Source organism: Sarcophilus harrisii, chromosome 5 (assembly GCF_902635505.1).
Source record: "Sarcophilus harrisii chromosome 5, mSarHar1.11, whole genome shotgun sequence".
In the NCBI taxonomy this organism is placed as follows: Eukaryota; Metazoa; Chordata; class Mammalia; order Dasyuromorphia; family Dasyuridae; genus Sarcophilus; species Sarcophilus harrisii.
The window spans coordinates 189,258,411-189,285,034 of NC_045430.1; the positions used below are offsets into that span (position 1 = coordinate 189,258,411).

Consider the following 26,624-nt stretch of genomic DNA (forward strand, 5'->3'; position numbering starts at 1 on the left):
TAGTGGGCATAGCTATATTATTATTTGGATTCCTACAAATCACCCCACTACAGCGAAGGTGATTTTAGCTCTTGAGTGAAACTGAAGCAGAATTCAATCCAGATTATAGATAAGCTTTTTTTTTTTTTAAACCAACCTCCCCCTGAAGTCAGCAGCCACCATGACAAACTGATAAATTCTGAGTTCCCAATAGCTCCTAATTAGCCTTGTCTCCTATTGTTATTTAGAAGTGAGACAAGAATTGTTCAATTCTCCCCTTCCCAGCTTTATCTGCAAGGGTAGGAATGGAAGAACCAACTTTCTCCTCCAAACAAATAAAGCCTTTGCCAGTTTAGCTCAGGTGTTTGTTTTTTTGTCTGACATCCACTCCTCTTCTTCAATTAATTTTCCAAGATAGTTTTGTCTCCACAGATCAACCCCAATCTCTTAAACCTTCCCATAGAAATCTCAGTCTCTACCATTGATTCTTTACCACTCTCCCTAAAAAAGTACAGGAGGGACATATTAGTGGAAAAAAGAAAAGAAACAAGAGATAGTTTTGTAGGTACTGGGGTGAATTGACTTTTTTTTTTTTTTTTTTACTGTAGTTTTTGCACAGTGGACAAAAAAAATATTTGATGGGAAAGCTGCTGTCATTCAACATTGTGAAAATAGTTTAAAGCCTTTTACTTCATAGGTTCAGAGAAGGATTTGACTCGAAGCTAGAAGGGGGCTGGGTGGATGGGGATTGAGTTTTCCTTTCACTTTCTGTAGTTGCCACCTGGGGGATAGAACTACAGTTCCCACCAAGCAATGAAACAGGAGGTGGAAGGGGGAGGTTAAGGGCAAGGAAAGAAAACAAAAGAAAAATCATTTACCTGCTGGCACAGGTGAGAAAAAACAGGTAAGCTACAGGTGACCTAGAAAATGAAGGAGGTACAAGACAGAATGGAGGAGGAAGTAGTGGTAAAATAGACAATTACATTGCTTGCTGGGTTAGAGTTGATGGGTTTGGGGGGAGGTTGGGGTTGGATTTAGGGGAGGGAAAAATTTTTTTTTGATAGAGGAAGGTGAGAGTTGTTTTTTGGAAATCCTAGAAAAGACCTGGGAAGGGGAGGGATAAGCCAAATGAAGTTTCAATTCATGGTCCTGTGGTAAGAGGTCAGAAGTGGTAAGGCTTTCTTTGGCTTTTAAATGGAGAAAAGGGAAAGCTGGATGGTTTATATATCTTTTAGAAGAATGGTTCAGCTGTAGCTAAAAGAGAGTAATAGGTAGATTTCTGACTTTCCTGAAAAGAAGGGTGAAGTGCTCCTTCATTTAATGGCACAAATATTTATCAAGTACTAGATGTTGGGCTGATAAAATTTTAGATTAGATATAGTCCTTTTCCTCATGTAACTCAATCTAGTAGGAAGTTAAGATTCCAACAAAGAAAGCTCTAACAGACAATAGAAAGGAATTATAAACTATGATTTCTCTGGTTTAAGCGATTCTGGACTAAGGAAATGCCAAATTGTCTGCTCTGCTATTTACCAGTTTAGTATGTTACTTGAGAGACTAAGAGAGTTGCCCGAGGCAAATTGGTCAGAAATAGAACTTGAACCCAGGTCTTCCTAGTTCTTTCATGATACAAAATATTTATGTCCATTAGATCATTGCACAAAAAAAAAAAAAAAAGGAAAAAAAGCATTATATGCAGTGGTGTGTGGCTGTGTGTGTGTGTGTGTGCACTTTATTAGCAAGCGAGGGAATTAGAGAATTCTTGAAAGAAAAGGTTACGTTTGAGTTGGACCTTTAATGGATAGAAATTCAGAGAATTCAACTCTGGAATTTGAAAGATAGAATGTCCTCCAGAGTAGGGACTGTTTGACTGTTTTTTGTATTTGTGACCCAGGCAACTAGTACATAGTTGGTGAAATTCCTGGATATCCTGGTAGTAATGACTCATTGAATTTACTGTTCATTCAAATTTTCATATCTTTTTCAGGGAATTACATATTGCCTATTCATATTTCTTATATCTTGGATTTTGAAGTTAAATTTTTTAAACCTAAGTGTAAGGCTTTTGATTTATCAGTGTTAAATTTAATTGCAACTTATAGCAGCAGGAATCAATAGAAGTCAGTAATAGTCATCAGTTCTGATGAATCTTGGGAGTTCTTGGAATCCATGCCCTCAAAAAACAACAGACCCCTCAGTTGCTCTTGTCTCATTAACAAATTGCTGCCACTGTAGCCCTTAAACAAATATCACCAAGAACTACCATTTACCTTTTCTTCCCATGACCTTTCACTTTATCTTGCCAAACCTGAGTTATCTAATTCTAAAGTCAGTTCTTTTTTTTGAGATTGGAAGAAATCAATGTATGAGTTATTGAAAGATTGGACATGGATTTCATTTTCCAAGAAATAACCAATCATTTGGTTAAGTGCTTAAAAAAAATACTGAACAAATAATAGGCACAGAGAGATCCTGTATTCTCAATACTTTATGATCAGGTTTATTACTGTTAAAATGTGACCTAAAATTGTATATATTTCTAAAAGTTTACCTATTCTCTTTCTTACACCTTCAAAAAGCTTCAATATATTCATAGATTATTATTTTTTTTTTTTTTCTGAGACAGTTGGGGTCAAGTGACTTGCCCAGAGTCACACAGCTAGGAAGTATTAAATGTCTGAGGCTGGATTTGAACTCAGGTCTTCTTGATTTCAGGGTCGGTGCTCTATCCACTGTGCCATCCAGCTGCCCCCATAGATTATTCTTTAAAAAATTTTTTTAAACATGAAAAATGATTACAAGTCAGTAGTGGCTATTATATTCTCTGTTTCTTTGGAGAGGAATAATAATAAGGAACAATTGTTTTTGTTTTTAACAAACTTCATGACCTTCCCTCTTTCAAATACTTTGAAAATCTATCCCTCAATGAGCTCATTATTGTATATCTTCCAACTGGAACTTCTTCTGTGTATACTTGGTCTGGTCCAGCTGCTTTTCCCATCTTTGTTTTCTTTCAGGCTTTCTACTTCCTCCTACAGCACAATGGGAACTGTGATGATAGAGTCCAAATATTGTACCTCCAATGTCATTGATGGATAAAAGTTGATGATAGAAATCTTTACAAGGCTTTTTCTTTTTTTAATCTATTCATTGTCTTTTCAGTGTTATCCTTAAATGCCCCGGGGACTTTTGTCTTGTTGGATGTCACTCAGCTTCCTATAAAATTGTTTTCACTGTTTTAAGAGGCAGTACTGATCATAACCTCCCATCATCCTCTTCTTGGAGATTTTACAAATTATTTTATTTTCTAAACTGGGGCTACTCTTAGCTGCTAGATATCCCTTACTTCCAAGTATGGTTTCTAGGTTTTTTGGTATCTAAATTATGGCAATTTATTTATATTAGTATGTGGGAATTTATTTATATTGATTTTACTATAATTAGGGTTTCAGTCAGTAGTATTAACTATAGGGGGTACAGAATTATGAAGGGACCCTAAGTTAAACACAAATGGGAGATGTGAGGATGTCTTTGTCTTAGAGGCATCTATGAAATCATTTTATATCTATAATAGCCTATTATATAGTAGTACATTTAAATAAGGATTCAATCTTTCCTAGAGTCTGTTTCAATATCCAATTGTATCCTATAATGTAAATTTTTTCTTTTTGTCTTCCTTGACCCAACTGAGCCCTAAGAACCATGCAGCTTTCCAATTTCATCAGGACACCAGATGAGACTTTTGACTATTTGTTCAAGATCATCCTCATTGGGGACTCAAATGTGGGAAAGACATGTGTGGTGCAACACTTTAAATCTGGACTTTATACAGACTCACAGCAAAACACAATTGGTGTGGACTTCACTGTACGCTCTCTTGAGGTGGATGGGAAAAAAGTGAAGGTAAGAGAATAAAATAAAAGGAGAGACCCACAAGATTAAGATTGCCTCTGTTACCAACAAGAGGTTCTTGGAGTTCTAAATTTCCATTCCTTTTATCCCCAGACATATTAAAGGCACTGAGTAGATTCTCATTAATTCTCCTCTAAATTTTCTAATTGTGTTGAAAGTATCACTATTCTTCCCAATCCCCCAGAATTTCAACTATAGATTCCACTTCAACTCTTCTTTCTGCCTACCATGTCTCAAGTACAATTGATTGTCAAGTCTTACAGTTGTACTTCAGCATCTCTCATTCCATCCCTTTTTCTTTGATCACAGTTACTACTTAGTTCACGCTTTCCTCAACACTCACCTGGAGTCCTATAATAGCCTCCTAATTGGTTTCCCTGTTCCACTCTCTCTTACCTCTAATCAGTCCTTTATACAACTGCCAAATTAATATTCCCAAAATAAAAATAAGACTGTGTCACTTCGTTGTTCAAGAATCTTCAGTGGTTCCCTATTGCTTTTAATTTTTAAAAAATTTGGAACCTAACAAACACCAAATACAATGGACATTTCTAAATATATAGTAGAATAGGAAAGAAGATTGTAACAGGGAAATGCAAATCTTTATTATTTACAGCTTGTTTTTCTTTTTGAATATAATAAATTTGATATGTAACTTTCAAAACTGTCCTGCTTGTAATGTGATTCTTACAGGTCTTCTCTATGTACTTCTTTGTACATTTTTTTATATTAAATGTTTCAATGACTTTCTTTTCTTTTTTTCCTCTGTTTGTTTTTTTTTCTTGGCTTCTCTCTCCCTACTCTCTTCCTCCTTTACTCAATCCCAACTGGGGGAAAAAAATCGTTTTAAAGAAATATATTTAATTAATCAAAATAAAATTTCCCATTGGTCACATCTAAAAATATATGTCTTATTCTGCATCTTGGGAGTAACATACTTTCTCGATGATCTACTAGACTTTTGGTTAGTCGTTGCATTCAAAAGAGTTCTTAAATCTTTCAAAGTTGTTTTTGTAGAAATTGTTCTCTGGTTCTGCTCATTTCACTTAGTATTCATTCATACAATCTCCCCAGATTCCTCTCAAACCATTCTTTCCATAATTTCTTATGATGCAGTAATATTCCAGGATATTCATATATCATAATTTATTGAATCATTCCCCATTTGATGGGTACCAACTTCATCTCCAGTTCTTTGCTACAGCAAAAAAAAAAAAAAGAGCTGTCATTAATATTTTTTGTGTTTATGATTCTTTGACTATTTTTTTGATCTCTTTGAGGTAGATGGACCTAGTAACTGTATTGCTGGGTCAAGAGTGTACAAATTTTTAGTAACTTTTTGGACATAGTTCCAAATCATTTTGTTGAATGCTTGTCCAATTTACAGCACTGCTTTTAAGTGAAACCACAAAATCCTCAGCCTAGAATGTCCAAAATGTTGGACTTAGAGTCAGGAAAACCTAAGTTTGAATCTGTTGTCAGGGATTCACTTGTGTGACTGACTAAATCACTTAAGCCTCAATTTCGACTTCTGGAAAATGGGGATCATGATAACACCTACCTAAAATGATTGTTTTCAAGATCCAGTAAGATAAGAACTTCGCAAATCTGTAAGCTCTCTGTGAATTCTTTATCTTGGGTTCCCACCCACTTCCCGACATTTCTTTTGACTTCCCTTCACTATGGCTATTACATCCAAATTGTCCTATAACCTGTTCCCCCAAATTGGCCATTCCATTTCCAGCTTTGTGCCTTTGTCCTTGCTATCCCTCAATGCAGGATCTGTGCTCCTTCCTCATCTTTGAAGACTCAACTCATGAAGTTTTTCCTAACCCCCCAGTTCAATCAATTAATCAATCCATTGGCAACCATTTATTGATTGATTATTCTATGCCAGGCACTAAAGATATAAAAGAATGAAACAGTACATTTTCTCAAGAAGCTTAGAATTTATAGGGGAAACAATAGGCACATGTGTGTGTGAAGTTTTGGAGGTGGAAATGGGGAGATGTTATAAGCTCAGCAAAGGATTATGTGGATTCTGAGAAGCTGAGGTGAAGAAAGAAGGATGTGAATATCAAATACAAAATTATAGAGTCAGGAGATAGGGAGTCATACATGAGAGACAGCAAGATCAGTTTGTCTAAACTGTAGAGTACATAATAGAAGTATACGGCTGGGAAGGTGATTGGTATGAAGTTTTAGAGAGCTTAAAATGGTAAATAGAACACTCTACATTCAATTCTAGGGGAAGCCACTGGAATTTATTCAGCAGAGTGATGTGGTAACCCCTGTACTTTAGAAATCTCACTCTGGCATCTTTATGGAAGATGAATTAGATAAAGAAGAAAGCTGGATCTGGTGAGGAAGCTGCTGAAACAGTCCTAGTTAAGTAGTGATTAGGTCCCACACAAGGTCAAGGGCTGCATAAATTAAGCTAAAAGAATGGATTATTCAAGAGATGTTGGGGAAACAGATTGACAAGATTTGGAAAGTGATTTGATATGGAAATTGAGGGATAATAAGGAATCCTGGACAACTCCAAGGTTGAGAACCAAGGAGCCTGGCAGGAAGCCAGGCAAAAAAAAGCAAGTCCAGAAAAAGGTAGTGAAATATAATGAGTTTTCTTTTGAACATGTTGACTTAAAAAAAAAAAAAAAAAAAACATGTTGAGCTTGAGATGCCTATGGGTTAGCCAGTTTGAAATGATCAGGAGGCATTTAGTGATGTGTTACTGCTCTGCAGAAACAAGAATGACCTCTATAAATATATGAGATGATAATTAAACCCATAGGAACTGATGAGATCAACAAGTAAAATAGTACAGAGGGAAAAGAGGGCCCAGCACCGACCCATCATTACCATCATTGACTTGGAGGAAGAGTACTCCATAGAAGCTGGAAAAGAATTGTTCAAATAGCAAGATCAAAGAAACCTAGCGATAAAAAAAGGAAAATCTAGAGAGAAGAGGTCAAGAAGGATGGGGATTGAGAAAAGATCTTTAGATTTGACAAGTAACATTACACTAGTAACTTTTTCTACTTCCAAAACCAAGTCAAAATGACCAGATGCTGAGCTCAGAGTGATTCAGAGAACTAGAGTAGACAGAAGAGGGAGAATCTCAGGAAATAGAGGATTAGTTGGTTTTTTTTTTTTTTTTGGAAGCAGAAGAGGTACATGACTAATTCTGAGTCAAGGACCTAAATTCAAATGCTGGTTCTGATGCTTATTACATAAATTATTTTGGGGCCTTAGTTTTCTTATTTGTAAAATGAAGGGATGTCATACAATGTCTTCTAAAGGTTCTGCAAGTTTTAAATGAATGCTTCTATTGTTTAATGCTTTACACTGAGTAGCATGTTTCATGAAGCAGTTCTTCCTTATATGGAGCCACAATTTTCCTGCTTTCAGTTAAGCTCATTTTCTGTGGTTCAGTAGGAATCCATAGACTATAAGAATAACTGCTCAAATCCACCCCCACCCATTCCCAACAAAAAGCCTTTATTAGCAAAATCCTAATTAAGTTGCCCTTTAGCTTTCTCTTTCTAGGTTTCTATTCTTGGAGGTTGGGCAAATCAATATTTATGAGTTCCCAAAGGCTTATACCTATAAATTGAAGCACCAGTAAAACAACTGAAATTCATTTTTAAAAGTATTTAATAAATAATGATAACAAATTTAGATAGCTTCTTAAGATTTGTAACATAATATCAATAATAAAAAGTTATAAGGAGCCTTTGAGGTCATTTAGTTCAAAGCTTCTTAAACTGTTGATCATGACATAATGAAATGGGGGAATTGTGAAAAATTTGGCAACAGTAAAAGATATCAAATATTCCAAGAAGATTCAATTCCCTATGTAAAAGTAAAACAAATATAAGCATTTCATTGTTATGCAAATTTGCTTTCCTCTTTAATAAATGGTAAAATTATATGTCTATCAAAGAATTATTTCAAAATAAATTTTGATTACCAGAAAATGTTTGATTTATATACCTATTTTATACACTTATATGCCTGGGGTTACCTAAAATTTCTCAGGCGAAAAGGAGTCATGAATTTAAAAAATCTTGCTTTAGTCCAATTCTCTTCTTTTTTATTTTGGTCTAGGAAGAAACTTGGCCCAGAGCTATTGAGTAATTTGATTTAGGACCAGGTAGTATACTTTTAAGGCAGGAACCTCTTATTCCAAAGTCACTTTGCTTAGTAGCTAATTGTTGTGTTTCTTTACAATTCAGAGAGGTGGCCAATGTAAATATTACTATTTTCTTTTTAGAAATGGGACAGTTGGGATTCTAAGAGGTTAAATGACTTCCCTTAAGTCAAATTGGTGGTAAGTAGCTGAGGTTACTGTCAAACCCACATCTCCTGACTATAAGTCTAGAAGAATTGCACTTTGCATAGATAAAAACTCACTGGAAGGAAACCTTAGACATATATAATCAAGTTCTAAATTATATGGTATAGCCCATAACACTAGAGAAGTTTAGCAAAGGGGAACATTAATCTGGTCTGGAAAGCTTTTTAGATTTGGATTGGGAGCTAGAATCTAAAATTGGGAAAAGTAGATTGAAAAAGACCAGCCATCTGAAAGGGGAACAGTCAAGGCCCAGATGGGAATAATGAAACTGTTTTTCTGGGAAATAGAGCCAAAGGTATGTGTTGGAGAAGAAAATAGTATATATAAGATTGGATAAGTGAAGATGAGATCACATTGTGGAAGAAGTTGAAAGTCAGGTGGAGAGGAGGAGGAGGGATTAGATATGTCACTAAAGGTTTTTGATAAGTAGTGTGAATATCTTGATTGATGAAAGAAACCTTTAAGGATGTCTAATCTGGTAACCATATGCAGATTGGGCTAGAATGAGGAGAGATAAAAATCTGGGAAACTACTTAGAGTATCCAGGCATGGAAATCCAAGTATAAAATGTGACTACCTGGACTTGAAAATGGAATAGGTATAATCAGGAATTAGTAATAATAGCTACAATTAATAAGAATAATATTTAACTACAGGTTAAATATGCTACATATTTTAAAGTTTAAACTGCATTATTAATATGTCCTCCATTATATTCCTATTTGGACAATGAATAAACAATAAAGCAAGCTTTGATTTGTAGCAGTGACTGATTTCTGAAGTATAAATGCTCACACTGAAATTTCAGAAATTATGGTAGAGATGTGAACTGATTCAACCTTTCTGGAAAGCAATTTGAAACTATGCCCAAGAGCAATCAAACTGTGCATATCCTGTGATTCAGCAATACCACTAGCAGGTCTATATCCCAAAGTGTTCATAAAAAAGGAGAAAGGACCTACATGTACAAAAATATTTATAGCAGATCTTTTTGTGGTGGCAAAGAATTAGAATCATCAATTGCGGAATGGTTAAACAAATTGTGGTATATGAATGTTATGAAGTGCTATTGTGCAGTAAGAAATAATGAGCAGACAGATTTCAGAAATGCCTGGAAAGACTTACACAAACTGAAGCTGAGTAAAGTGAACAGAACCAGGAGAATATTATACACATAATAGCAACATTGTACGATGATCAACTGATTGACTTTAGCTCTTCTCAGCAATAAGATGATTCAAGACAATTCTAAAAGACTCATGATAGAAAATGCCGTCCACATCCAGTGAAAGAACTTTGGAATCTGAATGCAGGATGAAGCATACTATTTTGACCTTTTTTGTTTTTTGTGACTTTTCCCTTTTGTTCTTTTTCATCTTTTATAACATGACAAATTTGGAAATATATTGACATCATTGCACATGTATAACCCATATCAGTTTGTTTGCAGTCTTTGGGAAGGCGGATGCGAGGGAGTGAGAAAAAAACTGAAACTCAAAAAATTATTTTAAAAATCAGAGTTGAAAACTATCTTTACATGTAACTGTAATAAAATATTATTTACTCTTAAAAAAAAAATAGAAAAGAAAATTCAGCATCTGGCTTTCTGTTTGGAACTGGCTCTACCATACTTCTTCTTGGAACTTCCTGAAGTTCATATGGTTTCAAAATTCTCAAAAGAGGGTGCAATTCAAGGGCTCAGAAGACCCAATTAAAGGAACCTAAAAGACTCCTAGATGCAAACATATCTTCTAGTAGTATTCACATTGAAATTTTAACAATCACTTCTGAGAACCAGAGTTACAGGAACTGGTTCCAGCTCACTCCAGATATTTAAAAAACAGAGAGGTAAAAGTCTTTGAGTAATTAGGTAGGTGATACAGTCTATAGAGTACTGGGCTTTGAATCATTTTTGTGAGTTCAAATCTGGCTTCAGAAACTTACTACTGTATGATCCTGTACAAATCACTTAATCCTGTTTACCTCAGACCTTTATTTATAAAATGAGCTGGACACCTGCATTTTTGATTTCCTTCACAAGCTAATTGTACAATAATTCAGAGTCTGATTCTTTTTGTACAGCAAAATAATGTTTTGGTCATGTATACTTATTGTGTATCTAAGTTATTTTAATATATTTAACATCTACTGGTCATCCTGCCATTTAGGGGAGGGGGTGGGGGGGTAAGAGGTGAAAAATTGGAACAAGAGGTTTGGCAATTGTTAATGCTGTAAAGTTACCCATGTATATATCCTGTAAATAAAAGGCTATTAAATAAAAAAAAAATAAAATAAAATAAAATGAGCTGGAGAAGAAAATAAGAAATCATTTCAATATCTTTGCCAAAAAAACTCCAAACAGAGTCATGAAAAGCTGGGTATGATCCAACATAGTCTTTAATGACTGATTTGTAAGATACTTTAAAAAAGAAAAATAGAGATGCCTCCAGGTTTTTGAGATTGCATAATTATTGGTACTTTGACATAGGCATTTCTAAAGGGAAAAAATAATAATAGCTAATTTTTTAGTGCCCTAAGGTTCTTATTTAATCTTTGAAACGATCTTAGGAGTCAGGTGCTATTATTATGCCCAGTTTACAAAACAGGAAACTGAGATAGAGAGATTAAGTGACTTAGTAGAATTAAACAGATTGCAACTGTATAACTAGGAGTTTTAACCCATGTTTTCCTGAATCCAAGTCTATCTATTTATTCTAGGGAAGATAGTTGTGACAGACCAGTTTGGTTTGGGACACTATGGTTTGTAGCCATTGTGTTGACATGAAAATAGAAATTTTATCTAGATTGCTAAGCAAAATGGGAGAGTAATCAATAAAAAGTGATAGTCATAGGCACAAATATAATATTTCTATGTAAATTTTTGTTGTTGTTGTTGTTTCAGTCATGTCCAAATCTTCATGACCTCATTTGGGATGTCCATAGAGTGATTTGCTATTTCCTTCTCTGGCTTATTTTACAGAGAATGGTGGCAAACAGGAATAAGTGACTTGCCAGGATCACACAACTGGAACAGAGTTGAACTCATGAAGATAGTCTTCCTGATTTCAAGCCCAGGATTTTATCCACTGTATCACCTAGCTGCCCATGTATATATTTTAATATTTCATTAATACATTTCTGGTTTTTGTATTAAATACCCTTTCAAGTAATGTCTCCCTTCCCCTGCCATATAACAATACAAAACAACAATTAAGCAAAACCAACTGATATAATGATATCAACTAATAGAGAATGTGATATTTCCTATTCAAGATCCACCATCTTTCTCCAAAGTGGAAGATGGTGGTTTCCAAGAGTTATCTGCAATTGATATTAATCAAGGCATTTGGTAGCATTATATTTTTATTATAATGCCATGGTCTAGCCAGATCATTGCATTTGATTAACTTTTATTACAGTTTATTGTCATTTATAGTCTTGCAATTTATTGATTGATTGACTGATCCTGGTCCTTTGCTCTACAACAGATCATAACAGTCTTCTCGCTATATTCTGCTTCCTCATATCTATTGTTCCTTATGTCAAACTCATGTAGAAATGGATGCACACTGCCTTAGAAAATCAACAATAAACATTATCTACAATGTATGGTATTTATATTTTTATCTTGTTATATATTTCCCAATTACATTTTAATCTGGTCTGGGAACACGGGAGTTTTTGGGTTTTATGCTTCTGCTAAAGGACAATAACTAATTTTCCATAATATTCTTGTATCACAATTTGTCCAGCCATTCCATTATTAAGGAATACCTATTATATTTCTCATCTTTCACAACTTCAAAAAGTGTTGCCATGGGTACTTCATCCTTGGCTTCTTTGGGATAAATACATATTTCTAATAGCATTTTATTAGTTTCCATGGAGGGGAATGTAAAGAAAAAAGAACAAAAAGGTATCCTCTGGGAATACCCACTATTAAGAAGTATGAGGAAAAAGAGGAGGCTGCCCAGAAAACAGAATGAACTAGAGAAGTAATTGGAGAACTAGGATAAGGTAATGTTGTGGAAGCCAAGGCTAGGAGACAATTTCAGTATGAAAGGAGGTGGCAGACAGTTTCAATGTGCCAAAGAATTCAAGGACAAAAGGTCTTAAGATTTATAAGAGTTCTTACTATAACATTTTAGACTTTAAGGGGACTTAAAAGATATACTCTAATACTCTCATTTTTTTGTTCTTATTTTATTTAATATTTTCCCCCAGTTACATTCAAAACAACAAAAAAAAATTTACATTTGTTTCTAACATTTTTGAGTTCCAGGTTCTTTTCCTTATCCTCACTCACAATTAAGAAATCACTTGTGAAGTTATGCAAAGCATTTCCATAAATGTCAAGTTGTGAAAAAAAAACAAAACAACACACAGATCTCCCACCCTAATGAAAATAAAAACTCTCAAGAAAAGTTGAGTTTTAAAAAAGAGAGAGAGAGAGAGAGAGAGAGAGAGAGAGAGAGAGAGACAAAGAGAATGTTCTCCTCTGTATTCAGACACAATCAATTCCTTCTCTGGGTATAGATAGGATTTTTCATCATAAGTCCTTCAGAATGTTGTGGATGATTGTACTAATGAGAATAGCAAAATCATTCATAGTTACTGGTCATCCCGGAGCATTGCTATTACTTTGTATACAGTACATTTCTCTTTGCTTAAGTTCATGGAGGACTTTCCAGGATTTTTTTTCTTTCTGAGAGCATCCTGATTATAATGATATTCTATCATAAACAGTTTATGTACCATTGCCCAACTTATGGGCATCTCCTTAATTTGTGATTTTTTTTGTCTTGAGAAGAGAGCTGCTCTGAATATTTTTTGTACATATAGGTCATTTTCCTTTTTTCCCCATTCCAAATCTCTTTTTATGGTATTCGAGCCAAATAGTGGTGTTGTTAGATCAAAGGATATGCATGAATTTACAGCTCTTTGGGCACAGATCATATCTTTTGATCATTTATCAATTGGGGCATGACTTATTTTTTTTTTTTTAACAAATTTAACTCAGTTCCCTCTATGTTTGAAAAATGAGGTTTTATCAGAGAAACTTTCTCCAAAATTCTTTTCACAATTACTATTGCTAACTGTATTTTCCTTCCATTTATTCTCTTCTTTCATTCTGTCCCCGCTTAAAAGTATTTTGGTACTGACCACTCCCTCCCCCAATATACTTTCTTTTATCATCCTCCCCTTCCCTTCCTATTTTCCTTTAGGGTAAAATAGATTTCTGTATCCCTATTGAGTATGTATGTTATTTCCTATTTGAGCCAATTCTGACAATAAGGTTTCATTAAAGAGTTACAAAAGAATGTGTTCTCTGGGATCTGAAGGGAAAAGTTGATTCTAATGAGTGTGATCTGTAAAAGTTCAATGGAGGCAGTGGCATTTGAATTGGGTTTTTAGGGATAGGTTGGAATTCAACAGATGAATAATAACAGGACAAGTGTTCAAAGCATGACTGAGCATAGAGTTGCCTGATTTGATTGGTACCTAGTTATGTAGAGAGGAATGACATGAGATTAGACAAGTGATAGATTGATTAGTAGAACATTTATTAAATGTTTACTTTGTGTTAGGCAATGTGCTAAGGTTAATATAAGAATTAAAAGGTGGATAGATGCTGGATTGAATGCTAGGCTGAGGAGTTTGAATTTTATTCCTTTGGTACTAGGGAGTTATTGAAAGTTTTTGACTCATGAAATAGTATGAATAGATCTATGGGATGAAAGATTATCCCTGCTATATAGACATACAGAATGTACAGAAGGAATTGAGGGGGAAAGAGAATAGAGATAGAATATGTAAGTAGACTATTACAATATTCTAAAAGGAAATATATATCTAAATTAGGGTTGTAGCAGTGAAGACAGAGCAGAGGGGATAGAAAGGAAAGATGCTAGAATAGAAACTCTTAACCTTTTTTGTGTCTCCTTTTTATATCTGTTGAAATCTATGGATCTCTTTTGAGAATAAATGTTTATTAACATGTTTTTAAATGTAAAAAATAAAATACACAATAAGAAGCCAAATATATTTAAAGGTATAATTTTTTTCCATCCAAGTCCATGTTGATGGACCCCTTAAAGTTTATTAACAGACCAAAGAGGGTGGTGACCAAGAAGAATAGTCTAAAAACTTTGGGTTAAGAACCTCTGTTCTAGATGATGATGTTCTCCCTCTTTCTCTCTCTCTCTCTCTTTTGTTTTTTTTTTTTTTTTGGCAATTTAAAAATTCATTTTAAATTTAAATTCAAAATGAGAAAAAAAAAAAAAAGAATATTGCCATATCCACAGCAAAATGTAGGAGAGGACAATATAAAAAAATAAATTTTCATTTCAAGAAAATCTATATAATAAATTGTTTTCCAAGTAGCCAGCTTTTTTTTTTTTTTTGCTTCTTTGTAGGTTTTCTTTTATACTCTTCTGTGTACTTTTTTACTTTATTTTCCCTCTGCTCTCCACCTTACCCTACAATATAGATATTGTATATATACATATATTATATAGTTATAGATGTTATAAACATATAATATTATATAGACATAGATATGTTATAAACATATCTATATCGATATCTATATAGATAGATATATACATATACTCATACATACACACACTCAAACACACAAGCCAGAACTATACATATTTTTACTTGTCATCTGTTTCTCTGAAGGTGGATAGCATTTTTCTTCACAGGACCAAGTCTTCCCATGTTTTTCAAAATCAACCATCTCGTCATTTCCTATGCTACAGCAATATTCCAGCACAATCACATCTTATCTAAGAGATTGTTTATAAAAGTTTTTTTTTTCCTAATTTTCTTCATTCCTTCTATTCTTGGCTACAGTGATTTAATTTGTACAAGAAAATGTTGATTTAAAATTTTCAACATTACTCAATTTATACTTCAATAATGCTCTTGACTTATAATGTAGTTTGAGATCTGATACTGTAAAATCTCCTTCTTTTACATCTTTTTTTCCTGGGTTTCATTGAAATTCCTAAACTTTTATTCTTCTAAATTATCTTTGCTATTAATTATTTCTATCTCAATAAGATAGGGTTTTTTTAAGTAATTTAATTGGAATGCCCTTGAATAAATATATTAGTTTGTCATTTTAAAATTATATATGAAATTATATTATATAATTAATAATATCCCTCCAATTATTTAGATCTGATCTTATTTATATAAAAGTGTTTTGTATTTATGTTTATATAGTTCCTGTGTCTGTTTTGATAGCCAAACTCTTAGGTGTTTTATGTTCTAGTTGGTTCTAAGCAATTTAGGGGAATGAAGGAAATCTCCATCCATTTGAAATTTTAATTCTCTATAATTCTTTCACCCTTCTCACCCTCAAAGTTATGTAAGGAATCACTCAATCTCCCCAAGCCTTTATCCTTTCTTCTCTTGCTTAGAAAGAATTCTTGTCCTTCTACACCATAGCTAAATTATGTATATAAATCATTTTTTAGCAGTTGAGAAAGGTGAATTGTTATTACCTTGTTGTTTCAGTCATTTCTGATTCCTCATGAACCCTTTTGGGGTTTTCTTACCAAAGATAATTAGAGTAATTTGCCATTTCCTTCTCCAGCTCATTTTACAAATGAGAAAAAGTAAGGTAAACAGGGTTAAGTAACTTGTCCAGGGTCACACAGCTAGTATGGGTCTGAGACTAGATTTGAAATGAGGAAGATGAATCTTCCTGATTCCAGGCAGGGCACTCTATTCACTGTGCCATCTTGCTGCTTCAGAACTGTGAATTAGTTTTTAGTATTATTAATCATTTAAGTGTAGTCAGGCGATCTACATTTTTTAGAGCTTGTGAGAGCTCAGACTGTTAGTTATCGAAGACTTGAAAACCTGTCCTTAGGATCAAAATATGTTTAGTTTAGGTGGAAAGTTCTTCACGTTTTACTTTTCTTTTTATTCTTTTCTTTCTTTCTTTTTTTTTTTGTGTGTGAGGGACAATTGGGATTAAGTAACTTGCCCTGGGGTCACACAGGTAATAAGTATTATATGTCTGAAATCATATCTGAGTTCAAATACTTACTAGCTGTGTGACCCCAGGCAAGTCATTTAACCCCAAATGCCTCACCAAATATATATATATATATATATTTTTTTTTTCTCCCAGTTACATGTAAAACAATTTTTTAACATTTGTTTTTAAAACTTTGAGTTTCAGATTCTCTCCCTTCTTCCCTCTCCACTCCCTCCCCAACCTCCAGCTACATTGAGAAGGCACATATGAACTTAATCTTTCCCCCCCCTAATGTGTTAGGGATTCTTTTGGCAATCTGGTAAAACCTTCACAACATAAAGAACACTTATTAATTTCTATGTGCTAGCGCTAAGGACTGGGAATGCAAAGAAAGGCAAAGAGATCCAGAAAGGAGAAGCAACTTACCTGATAGGAATAGATGTCAGACTAGATAGAGTTCCATAGCTCCAGCCTTATCAGTCTCCATTCCTTCCACTGTTATCACAAAGCTTCTCATTCAATTATTCAAGCTTAAATCCAGTCCAACTTGCTGTTTTGAGTAGCAATACAAAAATCCTTTCAAACCACAAAGTCCAGTTTCCTAGATAAGTGTTGGTTAAATTTGCTATATTATTTTCATGCTCAAATAGTGAGATAACCTAGTGTGACTGACTACAGAACACATTATTAAGGTAGAACATTTTCTTTCATAATAGAAAATCCAAGTTTATTTATTTAGATTTTTTCCAGGACCACTAAAATTTTTTAAAATTATATTCCTCTCCCCAGTTACATGTTGAAACAATTTATACACACACACACACACACACACACACAAACACACACATACTTATACATATTTACATATGTATATGTGTATTTGTTGATTTAAAATTTTTGCTTTTAAATTCTATCACTCCTTCCCTCCCTTCCCCATTCCCTGAGATGGTAAGCAATCGGATACAGTACAGCTTATCACAAGTCCAATCATTTAAAATATTTCCATATTAGTCATTTTGTATCAGGAGATTAAAAAAAATGTTTTAAAAAGCAAAAGAAAGAAAAGAAGAAAAATAGCATGCTTCAGTCTCTATTCAAATAACATTAGTTCTTTCTCTGGAGAAGGATAGCATGTTTCATCATTAGTCCTTCTGATCATTATATTTCTCATAATAGTTAAGTCATTTATAATTCATCTTATAATATTGCTGTTACTATGTACAACATTCTCCTGGTTCTACTTACTTTATTTTGCATCAGTTCATGTAAGGTCTTTCTAAATTTTGCTGAAATCATCCTGAAAAGTCAGGTTATTTAAAAAAATTAATAATAATTTAATATGAATAGTAGGTTTTTTTTTTTAATGTATCCTCACATTTTTGCACTGTCTATACTTATACATATTATCAGACCTTTAAAATAAGTTAGTTTCCTTGAACTGCTTTTTAATTCTTTGTTATAAGACAAAGTTCTCTAGAGTGAAGGAAAGAGATGAGTAGTAGTAGATATAGTAGAATATGATTATTATTTTTTTTAAACCAAAATTTTTTTTGTAAGTGAGCCAGTTCACTTAAAGATTTGGGATTTTAGGATGATTTCTTATAACTTTGTTCTTATGACTTTGTTCTGTTGTAAGGCTGGGTTGACTTAGCTACTCTCTTTTCCTTACCTGAACAGATGCAGATATGGGACACTGCTGGTCAAGAGCGATTTCGGACAATTACTCAGAGTTACTATAGAAGTGCAAATGCTGCCATCATTGCCTATGACCTGACAAGACGATCTACATTTGAATCTGTTCCTCACTGGATCCATGAAATAGAAAAATATGGGGCAGCGAACTTGGTCATAATGCTTATTGGTACAGTATTTAAAAGTTTTAACATCATCCTCCCTGTTAGAATTTTTTTTTAAAAAAACAGGTTAAATTTCATGAAGCATCAGGATAAGGACATTCCATTAAACCAGTTACCCACCAGTGTATTATAACTTTTTTTTGGAGTAACAGGAAGAGCTCATTGACAGGAAATAGTAAATCCACGTAAGGGTAATGCAAAAATAATTAAACTTAAGGCCCAGTAATACAAAGTTTTAAAAAAGGTATGGAGACACTTTTTTTTGGTTTTGTTTTGAATTCAACTTATTTTTCCAATTACATGGAAAGATAGTTTTCAACATTAATTTTTAGAAGATTTTGAGTTCCCAAATTTTTTCTCTCTCACTCCCTTACCTCCCGATTCCTCAGGAGAGCAAGCAATCTGATTTAGGTTATACATATATAATCCTTTTAAACATATTTCCATATTAGTTATTTTCTGAATGAAAAAATCAGAAAAAGCAAGAAAAGAAAAAGTGGAAAAAAAAATGGAAATAGTTTGCGTCAGTCCTCTCTCAATGTCTGTAGTTCTCTTTCTGGATGCAGATGGTATTTTCCACCCCAAGTGTGTTGGAATTGTCTTGGATAAACATATTGCTGAGAAGAGCTAAGTCTATAATAGCTGATCATTACATAATCTTGCTGTTTCTATGTACAGTGTTCTCCTAGTTCTGCTCATTTCATTCAATATAAATTCATATAAGTCTTTTCAGGTTTTTCTGAAATCAGCCAGCTCATGATTTATTATAGAACAATAATATTCCATTACATTCATATACCATAACTTATTCAGCTATTCCCCAATTTATGGGCATCTGCTCAACTTCTAGTTCCTTGCCACCACAAAAAGAGCTACTACATTTTTGCACTTGTGGGTCCTTTCCCTGCTTTTATGATCTCTTTGGGATACAGAAGGACCCTTTCTTTATACAAAGGGCCACTGACCAAGAAGGAAAAAAAAATAGGAAGCAACTGGACTTGCTTTTTTTTTTTCCTTACTGAAATGCAAAATGTTCATAAGTAGGACACTCTTTTTTTTTCAGATTAACAGGGAATATAGATAAAAATGTCAAACATATATTTTAACTCCATATAATGCATAACCAGATGAAAGAGAGAGGCAGAGAGCCTAGGAATGAAGGAATAAGGGACAAAAAAAAAGGAAAGTAGAAGAGAAAGAAAAAGCAAGAAAAGAAGAAAGAAAAAAAAAAAGAAGGGACAGAAAAAGGAAATAAGAGAGACAGACACAGGAAGCAAAGGAAACAGAAAGATTTCAAAGATCATGATGCAAATATATTACAGTAGTAGCTGCTATTGATGCACACACAGTGCTGGAACCTTCAGAATAAGTTACTGCTGCTTATAAATAAATAATTAGTTGATCAGTCATTGTTAATAGAGCTTAAATTATTCTAATCCTTAATTTTAAGCCTCATAACTCTCTTCTAGATGAGATAACCATAGCTATTCACCAGGGAGAAATTATACTCTGGACTAAAATAGAAACACCAGAGCAATTTTGCCACAATTTCCCCTTTTGAGCTAGGCTCCCCAAAATCTTCAAGCAATTTACAAGTCATTATTTAGCACTCTCTTCCAGTCATATTTTCCCCATGAATCATTCCCTGATAACTGGATCCTGTAGATCTTTCTCCTGCCTCAATTATGTGCTCATTGCCTACATGAAACATTTTGACATCTTCGACTCTCCCTAAAGCGTACTTCCTATTGTATCACACCTCAAACTCTTGTTTCTCCTTCCTGTGCCATAAACTTCTTGAGAGGACCTCTTCATTTTTTGTGGCCCCATGTGATCTAGAGCAGCACTAAATATGTTCATTTGGAGGGCTGGGAGATTCTCCCATGAGGTCAGACTTTTGGAGTTGGAATCTCCTTTCTTTAGTATATCCAGACTTTGTTTAATGAAACTAGGTTGGTCTCTGTACAGGAGAGAGCAAGTCAATTTATAAGTGTCTAAATGTAATTAAAGAGGAAAATAAATTTGGAGAATAGAAATGATTTAATACCCACTCGATTTAACATTTTTTATTATGAACTAGAAAATCATCAGCAAGCACTTAGTAATTATCTATCATTGCACTGCATCATGGGTAGCCCTAGTAGGTAGTCACACATAGCAAGAAAGAAGTCTATAGCCTGCAAGTGAATTCTGCCTTCCCTTGAAGCCATTTTAGAAAATGCTAATTTTACCTAACATTGGAGGTAATAAGGATTTCATTCATTCAGTAAAAAGGTATTGTGGTGGATACAAGAATGTAAAACATAATACTGAACATTTACTCCTGGAGTTAAGACAGAAAAAGAAAATAGAGTCTGCACCCGCCCTGAAATCAGGAGGACCTGAGTTCAAATCTGGTCTCAGACACTTAACACTTCCTAGCTGTGTGACTCTGGGCAAATCACTTAACTCCAATTGCCTCAGCAAAAAAAGAAAGGAAAAAAAGAAAGAAAGAAAGAAAGAAAGAAAGAAAGAAAGAAAGAAAAAGAAAGAAAGAAAGAAAGAAAGAAAGAAAGAAAGAAAGAAAGAAAGAAAGAAAGAAAGAAAGAAAGAAAGAAAGAAAGAAAGAAGAAAGAAAGAAAGGAAGAAGAAAGAAAGAAAGAAAGAAAGAAAGAAAGAAAGAAGAAAGAAAGAAAGAAAGAAAGAAAGAAGGAAGGAAGGAAGGAAGGAAGGAAGGAAGGAAGGAAGGAAGGAAGGAAGGAAGGAAGGAAGGAAGAAAGAAAGAAAGAAAGAAAGAAAGAAAGAAAGAAAGAAAGAAAGAAAGAAAGAAAGAAAGAAAGAAAGAAAGAAAGAAAGAAAGAAAAGAAAAGAAAATAGAGTCTGACATGGAGATTACATTTTATGGGATTATTCAATATGTAAAATGGAAAATATGTAAAAATACAGAGTAATTTCAGGGATAGGTGTGGGAATAGAGAATAGGATAATACATGCAAAGGTGAGAGATGCTATGTCACCTACAAGGAAAAGCTAATAGTCTGTGAGACTAGAACATGAAATATTATGAAATCATTCTAGAAAGATAAGCTAGTGCCATACTGTGAAGGGCTTTAAATGTGAAAGAGAGGAATTTGTATTTTATTTTGGAGAAAATAAAAAACAACTAAACTTTCTGAATGTTGCTGTGCTTTAGAAAAAAATCACTTTAACCACTAAGTAGAAAAACAGATTGGAGAGCAGAAATCTGGAAGCAGGGAGATAAAGAGTCTGTCCTCAAATGATAAATTAAACATTTTAAAACACATCTATCTATCAACTAGTAAATACTTATTAAATAACTATTGTCTCCAAATGAAACAATCTTTGATCTCAAAGAATCTATTTTCTTGCTGTAAGTACATAATATATTTTTTAATATTTTAATTTTTAAATTTAATTTAAAATAATTAAAAACAGAAAATTCAACTACACAGAATAAAGTAATATGTTTGGAAGTGCAAACGCTCCTACTTCTCACTGAAACAAATATGACATTACTATTATCACTTTATATTTATAGGAATGAAAGCTTATTATCAAGATACTGTTTTTCCACTCTGAGGCACTTTGTCTTCAATTCATATTTACTCTAGTCAGTATTATATACCTTAAACTGACTTGGTTATGGCCCCATGATCCAAATAGCCAAATTTTAGCCATAGGACTAATAAAATGAAAAAGAAATAACATTCTGGGTATCATCTGGTTACTTTTATCCTTAAGCATTAGCTGTATCATTTCTTGTTTCATTCTAATCTTGCACACATTCTTAAGGTTTTCTTTTTCAGTTCTAATCTCATGTAAAGACTTGATTAGAATGTTATTTTGTAATTCATCTCACTTCCCTTACAGAGGAAATCCTTTTCCTGAGACCATATATAGGGACCGAGGACAGCTTGCTCTGAAAAGCCCATACTTGTGATTTCTTACAAATGTGGTTATGAGCACATTAAAAAATCATTACTGTGGTCACCATCTTTCACAACATACTGTTAAAGCAATTTCCTACAAATATAAGTTTCTATCTCTATCAGAACTCTAGCAGAAATCGGGAGAGAAAATAAACCTTCATTAAGTACCGGCTATGTGCCAGGGACTATGTCATGCTTAGGGGATACAAATAAAGGCAAAAAATAGGTCTTGCTCTCACAGAGCTCATAGTCCAATAAAAGGAGACAATATAAAAACAAAATGTCCATATTTCATTTAAATATATATATATATATATATATATATATATATATATATATATATATATACAGGGTAAATTGGAGATAAACAATTGAGTAAAGGTAATTGCATTAAGAAGGATCAAGAAAGACATTGTAAAAGATGGGATTTTAGTGGAGGTCTGAAAGAAATCAAGGAAATAGGAGGTTGAATTGAATATAAAGAATATTATGGCTCTGGGGAGCAGAAACTCATCCACAACTTCCAACCCTAGCCATTAGTCTAGGGGAAAGAAAAAGAATTAAAAGGGAAAATTAAGGGATTGTTTGGATTTGCTGAGGAATGGGAATTTGAATCTGATTATTCCAATTCTACTAAGTGCTGTCTTTAAGGTGATTTGAGAGGATGATTAAGTTTCCTCATTTGTATAATGAAGGGGTTGAACTTGGGGATCTTTAAGGTCTCTTCCAGCTTTAAATCTATCATTTTATAATCACATTGATGTCCAGGACACATCTGGAATGCCAGAATCAGTTCTGGGATCAGACCATATTTTAAGAATACAAATGATGGCATGGATCTGACACACTCTAGGATGAACATTATCATTGACCCAAAGGGGAAGGACCAATGGTAAATCTCACCTAAGTGAGCTACAGATAAAGAATCTGAATCAGGAAAATTTGCTTTCAAGTCCTGCCACTGAGTATTTGATTCTTGCCAAAAGTGTCCCAAGCTAGTGTTTAAGGTTGGAAAAAAATTTTTCATCAGAAAATACCAAATTGTGTCACAGTGAGTCGGAAATGACTGAACAACAAAAAGGAAGTGGATTTCTCTTTGATAGAAATCTTCAAGGGAAGACTGGATGACTTCTCAGAGCTACTGGAGGGTAAGATGCCTCCAATTGCAACTTGAACTTAATAGCTTCTGAGATCCCTTCAAATCCTGAGATTATCTGGTAGGAATGAAAAATGCAAAAAAGAATTAGATACTCTACTTTTCCACTCCTTCAGCCTAGATATACAAAACTACACTGACCTTTTAATATTCTCTTTTATAATACTGTTATATTAATAACCATGATCTAGCTTCATTTTTCATTCTTTATCACTTCCTATAAAATTTCCATATTTCTTTATATTCTTCATATCCAATTTCTTATGGAGCAATAATATTGCATTGTATTGTTATACTAGAATTGACTTGGCAGGTCCCCAATTATTTAATGTTTATGATATTAATTTATTTTTAATAGTTCTTTTTCCTAACCTATAGAACATTTTGTTGAACTAAACTGTTATTCTTAAAAATCGAGCTATATTACTCAGAATTCTATTTCTTTGTCTTTGATTCCAGGAAACAAGGCTGACCTGTGCGATAAGCGTCATGTTCTTTTTGAAGATGCTTGCACTCTTGCAGAGAAACATGGCCTTCTCGCAGTTTTGGAGACTTCTGCTAAAGAGTCCAAGAATATCGATGAAGTGTTCATGCTAATGGCGAAGGAATTAATTGCCAGGAATGACCTGAACTTTTATGGGGAGGGTCCACAGAACAATCTCCTCTTGGATTCTAGTCCTATTCTCATAGCTTCAAGTCCAAGTTCAAAAAACCATTGCCATTGTTAAAAGGGGATGGAACAAAGGGAGAGGTTGAGTGTGCTGTTGGAGAGGCAATCTCTGAAACCCAAATTAATTAGAAATCTAGTTATCCAGTGTATTAGGCTTTTAGATATTGGAGTGGATATTCTGTAATCTCTTTCAATTGCTCAGACTTCTTTCCAGTGTGTATGGCACTACTTTTGTCCTCCTGTATCAACAAAAAGAAAGAAACCTTTTGAGGTCATATCCAGTAATTGAAGGAAATTCAATTTAACACAAGTATTTATTACACATTTACTATGTTCGAACCATAGGGCTAGGTGCTGAGAATATGAAGACAAAAATGAAATAGGTTCTGCCTTCAAGATGCCTTACATTCTATCAAAAAAGGCTTTTAAAGGCAGGATTGAAGAGTAGTTTTGAAGGTAATTAAGGATTCTAAGGGCCAAAAGTAAGAAGGCAAATCACCTCTTTCCAAGAAACAAGTCACCTTTTTTCCTTAGTCTTTCTATTAAAATGAGGTTTAGAGTTGGGAAACAAGAAAGATGGATAGGGATTCCATTTCCTGATACCCTGTATCTGGCTTTTGGCCACAATGATTTCCTTCAGTGTTGAAGAAAAGGAAGGACATATAGGTTGGAGGAAAATAGAACAGAATATCAAGAAAAAGGAAGGGATGGAAAGCATACTTTAGACTGGTTTGTATCTACATGCAATTTGGGTTTACGATGGTTGTTTTGTTTGGTTTTTTTATTTTAGAGGAGAGTGGGGAATTTGTGTATAGTGAAATTAAAAACATTAAACAGCACAAACTTGTTTCACATTTATTCTCCCTACACCTACCTAACTCAAGAAATGACAAGATATAAGTACCTGCCTTTGGAATTAAAACTCTTCTGAGTATATTTTATTAGTTTCATTTTATTGGACATTTTCCTGTTTATATCAATGCAGTCATTGTTTCCCTGATCTCCTTCTTTTTATAGGTTTTCTCATAATTTTTCATAGTCCTCTTATGGACCAGTAATATTCCACTACAATGATATTGTGATACAAGACTAGCCATGCTCCGATTAATATGCACCTACCATATTTCCAGTTTTTTTTGCTCCTATAAAAAGTGCTACTTTGAATATTTTAGTTTCTTTCTGTCTTTGAGCTCTTTGGGGCTGACATATTCCCAGCAATGGGATCTTTGATCCAAGTATAAACATTAAAAACAAACAAACAAAACAATTCTGTAGCATATCTTTTTTTCCCCTTACATTTAATTTTAATTTTATTTTTCTCAATTACATGTAAACAAAATTTTTACTTTTATTTATTTTTGCTGAGGCAGTTTGGAGTTAAGTGCCAGGGTCACACAGCTAGAAAGTGTTAAGGGTCTGAGATCACATTTGAACTCAGGTCCTCCTGACTTCAGGACTGGTGCTCTATCCACTGCACCACCTAGCTGCCTCAACAAAATTTTTTAATGTTTAAAAAATTAGTTCTGTATTCTCTTTCTTTCCTTCCCTTACTCTCTTTGAAAAGGCAAGCAATTTGATATAAATTATATGTATAATTATTTTTGGTACAACTTAAACTATTTTAGTTCAGGGATGCTCATTAGTTTTTCTCATTCTCAGGTGATATATTTTGGTTTGATATCTTCTAGAAAACACACACACACACACACACACACACACACACACAAACCATAATAGAAAACAAGAATGTTGTTTTTTCTCTAAATTTTCAGTGCTTTATCTGTAACTACCAGATTCCAGTTAGCCTGAACTGATAAAACACTGACTAGAGTTGTTTCTAAACCCATGACTTAGAAGCCAGTACTGGTGAAGGTCTAATGTTTACACATACCTAAAAGAAGAGCAGAGTTTCAGATTTTTTCCTTTTACAGATATACAAATGGAACAAGATTAAAATTAGCAAACACTAGCCCTTTCAGCACATTCACTTCCTAGCCCAGGAGCATTCCCAGGCATAGTACCAGGCAAGGAGGTATGAAATAAAAATGCCATGAATCTTCTAATTATCTGTTCATCTGCCTCTATTTCCCACTGCCTTCCTACTGGGTCATCATACCTGTGGAGAATACAGCACATGTAAGAAAAGTAAGACCATTATAGTTGAGTGTAACAGGAAACTGAGGACTTCCCAAGAAAGCCATTTTGAAAAGAAACCTAAAACTTAAACCTCTCACTTGATAATTGCAGACCCAATTTCAAGGGTCTCTAAATCATTAAGACTCTGGAAAGGAGAACAAAGATCTGCTCCTCTAGTAGAAATATTTGATCTCCTGGACCTCTGCTTAACTTCTTAGAAGAAGTTAACTAATTAATGAATTCTAAAGTATCTGTAAACTGGATAATCTCTATTTGTTGAGGAAGCCTGAGGTAAACCAAGCCTCCTTGGTTATCCTAGTTTAATGGATTACTTACCTCTAAACAAATCTCTTTGTGAGGGGATTATATGGTTTCTTATAAAATTATTAACTAAGGTAGATTGAGATTTAATTTATCTGGGAAATGAAATAGGGTAAACCATTGTAAAACTGACCATCATAAAATTCAAGTCAAACTTTAACATGTTCGTGTTACTTCCAAGCATTATTCTTGTACTCACTACTATATAACTCATTTCAATCTCTGTGGAAATTAACCTCTCTAGCCTGGTCTGGAATCCAGTCTGAGATGTTCACTTCTTGCAAGTTGCTAAGAATAAATATTTCTATT

At 33.8% G+C, this 26,624-nt stretch overlaps 1 protein-coding gene across 1 annotated transcript; it reads left to right on the forward strand.

The window, feature by feature from the left end:
• Positions 1-880: 880 nt before the first annotated feature.
• Positions 881-25,101, forward strand: RAB19 (RAB19, member RAS oncogene family). Its single transcript, XM_003771663.4, has 4 exons — positions 881-945; positions 3,671-3,882; positions 17,925-18,108; positions 23,648-25,101. Exons 2-4 carry the CDS (start codon positions 3,682-3,684, stop codon positions 23,914-23,916), a joined length of 654 nt encoding a protein of 217 aa, XP_003771711.1. The 5' UTR covers positions 881-945; positions 3,671-3,681; the 3' UTR covers positions 23,917-25,101.
• The last annotated feature ends 1,523 nt before the right edge of the window (positions 25,102-26,624 follow it).